Source organism: Condylura cristata, unplaced genomic scaffold (assembly GCF_000260355.1).
Source record: "Condylura cristata isolate star-nosed mole 26May11 unplaced genomic scaffold, ConCri1.0 scaffold00056, whole genome shotgun sequence".
Lineage (NCBI taxonomy): Eukaryota > Metazoa > Chordata > Mammalia > Eulipotyphla > Talpidae > Condylura > Condylura cristata.
In genome coordinates, this window is record NW_004567157.1 from 417,441 (window position 1) to 423,446 (window position 6,006).

At 37.8% G+C, this 6,006-nt stretch overlaps 1 protein-coding gene across 1 annotated transcript in view; it reads right to left on the reverse strand.

The window, feature by feature from the left end:
• The window catches only part of ZC3H12B (zinc finger CCCH-type containing 12B), a 46,206-nt gene extending 41,399 nt beyond the window's left edge, over positions 1-4,807 (reverse strand). The window contains exon 1 of the mRNA XM_004695173.2: positions 4,105-4,807. Coding sequence (XP_004695230.2) covers positions 4,105-4,766 — 662 coding nt within the window. The 5' untranslated portion in view covers positions 4,767-4,807. The remainder of the gene's footprint in view (positions 1-4,104) is intronic.
• Positions 4,808-6,006: the final 1,199 nt, after the last annotated feature.

Sequence of the window (6,006 nt, forward strand, 5' to 3'; positions counted from 1 at the left end):
GAGAGAGAGAGAGAGAGAGAGAGAGAGAGAGAGAGAGAGAGAGAGAGAGAGAGAGAAGGTTTGGGTTCCTTCAGCATTTAGGTAATCAGTGTTTTCAGCCCCTGACCACAAGATCTGGCAGAAGGTTGCTGAGGATTTCTGAAGGTGGAGGCCTTCCTTGGAGAGAAAGAGGCTTTGCAAGTAGCCAAGTGACTGAAATGGTTCCTGGTTTGCTGTAGTTACAGCATGGCTTAGCTGCACGAGTAAGGCCATTTGTTGGGTCATTTGATCTTGTGGCTGCTCTCCTGAGTATTGCTCATCTGCTGCTGTGTTGGAGTGCCTTGCAGCTCCAGAAGCATATCCTGTAGTGTCTCTTTTGTTGTCTTTGTGAGTTGGAACCTGGCCTGGGGTCTGGCTGCTGTGTGCCCCAGGTCAGCAGAGGCAGGAAGATGCCATCTTAGACACATGGCCTATTGTTTGGGAGAGGAGCTGCATATCAATGGCTGAAAGAAACCATCATAAGTATTTGTGCAGGAGAGTAATGAATACGACTTTGGGTAAAGTAAATGGCCATTATTGACCTCAGTAGCTCTTGTTTTTTCCCATCTGTTAAATAAATCCCTTTGTTGTTATTTCCTAAGCCTGAGCAATCTTGCAATTTTGTACATGGGTAAAGAACCCATATAGTAAAGTATTTGGGCAGGGGCACCTTGGCCAGTTTAGGGTCCTCTCCACTTGGTATCAGTTGGAAACCATGGCAGGACAGGGCACCTGTGGTTGACCTAGCCAAGGATCCTCAACTCACATTGGTTGCTTTAAAGCACAAAGTAATTCAAGACACCTGGTGGTAATTGATTTGGATTTGTTTTTCCTTGTGTCGTAATCATGGGTTCAACTGTCAGTTTGGGTGGCTCTGCTTCTCCTCCACTCCTTGGTGTTTCTACTTTTTCAATCATAGGTTTTGACTTGAGAAATTTTGTAAAGTCTGTTATCAAGAAGTTAATGTCTTTACTGCTGGGGATTATATGGGTGTATAGTGGAAATCTCTTCATAAATCTTGGACTTGTGATTTTAGGAGATCTCTTGGTTATGTTGGTATGCATAATGTTTGGTCAAAAAGGAAGAAGAAATTGCAAGATCAAATACAGAAATTGGAGGTAGCCCTCTAAATATCAGAATTGGAAAACCTTTTAAAGATCAAATGTTCTTTTGAAAAACTGAAAAAGTAGATGTAGAAACTAAAGGAGAGAATAGAAGTAAGTCTCCAGAAATGTGATTCAAAAGAAACAGAAGAGAACAGTCAATCAGCCATCTCCTTTACCAGATAGTGGTAATAGAGAGGCACAGGAAGAGGAGGGCAGTCTCACAATAGCAGCCTTAAACCCACTGACAAAAAATCCCTTCTGTGTGGCCATTGTCCCTCCTGAGGAGGTTATGAGAGCTCCTGAAGCTTCACTGCCCTTCAGCAGAGGAGGCCCCATTATGGTTAAGGAAACGGGTCTGGGGCAAGACAGTTTCCCCTTTGCCAATTCCCACTGGGAACATTAAATGAACAAGTGCATCAGCCTGCTGCTCTTATAGTCCCTTTACCCCCCTGCAGATATCCTCAATTATAAAAATTATTTCCCTTTGTACATACAAAACCCTAAAAAGATGGTGGAATTATTTGCATCTGCGTTTGCCTCCCATCCACCCACTTGGGCAGATATACAGTCTATGTTGAGTACACTGCTTACACAGGATAAATGGAGACTTGTCATGGCAAAGGCAAGGGAAAAAGCAGATTGTCTCCACTTAAAGGATATAGGCAACCCATGGAGGCAGTTGTCCATCTGGCAGACCCAATAATAGAAGTATGAAAATGTTGGAACACTACCAAAAGTGCTTGTTAGCAGGACTCAAGCAGGGGATCCTTGTATCATTAGGAAGGAAACAGAGTTACATTTGCCTCTTGGATCACAATTTTCACCCTCTGCTTTCTCTGTCGGATTGAATCATTCTGATTGCCTTTACATTGTATGTAGGTTAGTTAAACTTCTTGTTATTGCTTCTTTTTTCATTCTATTAAAATAGGAGATATAAAATGCCTGTAATACCATGATTTAAAAGGTTTGAAAAGGCAAGTCTATAAATAAAAAATGAATTTTATAAAAGGAACTTTGAAAGTGTTCCTTGAAAGAAAGAAGTCTATTACTCAAAAAGATGCCAAATATTCTTAACACTAATAACAACATAATGGTTAATGACATTGTTGAAGGAGTAGTGGAGTAAGATTCAGATTTTAATATGTTTGTCATTTTTATATGTGTAAACTTGGCAGTTATTTAATCTCTCTGAACCTGAGTCTCCAAACCTGCAAACATGCACCTAATTAGAACCTTCTTGATGGTTAAATTACCCATTTAAAAACATGGTTAAATTGCACATGCAAAATTATTGAGCATTATTCAGTATTCATAAATATTAGTCATTTCAGTCATTTGAAGCCAGAATATTTAAGTTAAAATCCTCACTTTGCTGAAAGCAACCTCAAGGAAGTCTCTTAATCTTGTTTAACTCTAATTTTCTGTAAAATAAAGTTGCTATGAGGATTAAACAAAATTATGTATTAAAATGTTCAACTCATGCAGAGAACAATGTTATGGTTCATAATATTTATTCCCATTCTTACTCTTTTGTATCTCTGTGGAAGTAACCAATACTGTGGTACCTGCTGTGGGGAAAAATAAGGCATAAAACAAGGTCCTTGCCCTCAAAGCAATGGGAAAGTTAAATAAAAACTCGCCTGTCTAAGACTTTTTACTTTTTTGACTGTGTACAGTCTAAGAATTCCATCAAACTTTGGTGGATTCAGTAAGACCCAGGCAGATGATCACAGGGAATTTTAATCAAAGCGGGATGACAATGCATTTGAGAAATAGAAAGGATTCCTAAGACTTTCTGCTGTAAAAAACACATTTTAAGGGAGTGAGGAGCAAATAAGTGTGAAGGTAGACTTGGTCTCTATTACTTCCCTATTTTTGTTATAACAAGTTACTGTCACACATTTAGTAACTTAAAACAAACCAATTTATTCTGTCATAGTTCAGGAAGTCAGAAACTAAAATAAAAGTTTTGGCAAGGTTATATTATTTCTGCATGTTTCAAAGGAGAATCTGTTTCCTTGCCTTATTCAGTTTCTAGAGGTCACACATATTCTTTGGACCATAAACTTTTTTCTTAAATCATCATAACCTCTTGTTTTTGGCATCACATCTATTACTCTGATCCTGTTGCTTTTTTTTTTTCCTTTTATGAGGGCCATTGATATTATACTGTTCCCACCTTAATAATTTGGGAAAACCTCCTTTATCTCAAGATCCTTAGCTTAATTAAAATTTCAAAGTCCCTTTTACTATGTAAAATAGCATATTTACAGGTTCAAGGGCTTTGGATGTGGACATCTTTAGGGGCTATTATTCAGCCTACTGTAGGTACTGTAACTTAAGACAATCACTGGGATCAGAAAAATAAAGATGGTATTTGTAGAGGTGTTAGGATAACACCTCTTTTGAATGGTGTTAGGATAAGAGAAGGTCACTCCTGGGTTGGGAAATGACATGAGCACAAGAAATGGGTGTAGAAGTCAGCTTAATTTATAGGGTATTGTTAATGAGACTGATTAAATGCAGTGTGAGAGGTGAAATCAAATGGCAGAAGAGAGAATCCATATCAAAAATTAGACAAAAGGGATCTAAATTTGGTACATTGCAATTGTGAATACTTTCAGATCCAAGTAAGTCTTCAAGTTACATTATAAATTCACTATTTCAGAATTACTGGCCAAGTCATGTAGGAGTGGGAGTGTGAGCCCCAAGTTGAACACAGGTTTTGTCTGCTCGGAAGCATCATTGAGGCTACTTTTAGAACACCTGAAAACACATTGGTAACAATTCCAAGGAAAGAGAAAAAACAGAGCAAGATAAGTTTAGCTTCTGTTGTCCTAGAGAATAACAATCCAAAGACAACCAAGGGACTCCCTACTCTTTGCAAAAAAACAAAAACAAACAAACAAACAAAAACACGACAATTTCTATGAGTTTAAGACAGATTTTAAAAAGGAGAGAATATATCTTCTAGTCTTACCTCATTGCCACATTACTTCCATCAATGACAATTGGCCTTAAATTGTCACAGTCATCTATTTCATTTTCAAGAAACATCTCAGGGCTTTCAATCTCTCTTGAGCTGGGCCACTGAGGCACAAACAGATTCATGTTGACTTGCCCTTCTGAATCACCTTTGCTCCCAAGTCTGACAAGCTCTGCCAATACATCATTAATAAGTGATTCTGGGCCCAGTTTGTTCAGCACTGATTGAATCTGTTCCTCTGAATAACCCAGCTTTAGAGCAAAATCCATCTTAGCTTGGTATTGCTTTTCCAGGTCAAGCTTCCCATCCCTTACAATGCTGCTCTGGGAGAAACTTGGACGATCTAGACAAGGTGATCTACAGAGCTGCCGGTGTGACTTAAATGGAATCTCCTTTTTTTTTAGCTGAATGTCTCCAGGGTGGAAACTGTTGTCATTCTTAAGGTTCATCTGTTCAAGATCACTCTCAGAGTTTATCCATTCTTCAAAATCAGCATTTCCTTGCTCCTTGCTATCTTGCTTAGGCTGCTGCTTCTCTTCTTTAGAGGAATTCTCCATTTTTTGTGTATTTCCACTGCAACTGTGGCTGTCATCACGTTTAGTGGGCAACCTGAGGTTTAATGAACTTTTTCTTTTTAGCCTCTTTGGAATCCACATAGAGTTGTATTTCTTTGTGGTACAATGTGGTGGTAAAGATGGTTCAAGAGTTTGCCTGTTTTGTTTGGTATGTTCAAATGTTAACAGTCCCTACAAAAACACACACACAATAGTAATGTTTAGTAAAATTCAGGAAAAGCATTTTAAAAAAAAACAGAGGTTTCATTCTAAAAACACCCTACAGACTCTCTGAACATTTTATTTTCTTATAATGATTGTACTCCTGAATTCATGTTTTTCTGTCCTTTGGGTAGATACATAAGAGTGGAATTGCTTGGTCATATGGAAGCTTAGTGATTAAGCCAGAAAGAAAAAGAAAAATACCAGATGGTTTCACTCATAGCAGGAGCATAAGGGATGGGGGTGGGGTACGGGGGGGGGGCGTGGGAAGAGAGAGAAACAAATGTAACAGAGTAAAAATGAAAAAAAAAAGAAGTTTGCAATTTAGTTGAAAAGGTGATTATATAAGTATGTATTTGTCTATATTACATAAATATTTTATGGATTTATATAATAACAAGTTAAAAAAGATTATACTCACCTTACATTAAAAATATTCTCCAATAGGTTTTTCAAACTGCTAAAAATGGAGCTTCCATATGACCCAGCAATCCCACTCCTAGCTATCTACACAAAAGACACAAAAACAATGATTCAAAAAGACATCTGCACCCCCATGTTTATTGTTGCTTTATTTACAATAGGAAAGAAATGCCCAAAGTAGATGACTAGATTAAAAAGATGTAGTACATATACACAATGGAATATTACTCAGGAATCAAAAATTATAAATTCATGCCTTTTGCAGCATCATGGATGGAGCAGGAAGAGACCATGCTCAGTGAAATAATCCAGAAAGCAAAAGATAAACACTGGATGGTTTCACTCATAGCAGGAGCAAAAAGGACCATAGGGAAAAGTAATAATAACTATGCACAACTATATATCAGAGACATTTCACAGGGGTGGAGTGGGTAAGGGTATCAAAAACAGAGAGGGGGGAAGTGCACTGGACTATGGTGATGGCATACAGGTGATATGATGATGGGAAACCCACAGGGATTACAGCTGAGATGGAAAAAGGCACAAAATGATGCAAAAATAAAATATTGCTAAAAAATTCTCCAATAATTCTAGACATAAAATTTCAGTGGAGGAAATAATGCTAATTTCTATACATACACACATATACACAAACATACACACACACACACAGTCACAGCTAGTGTCAGCTGTTTAT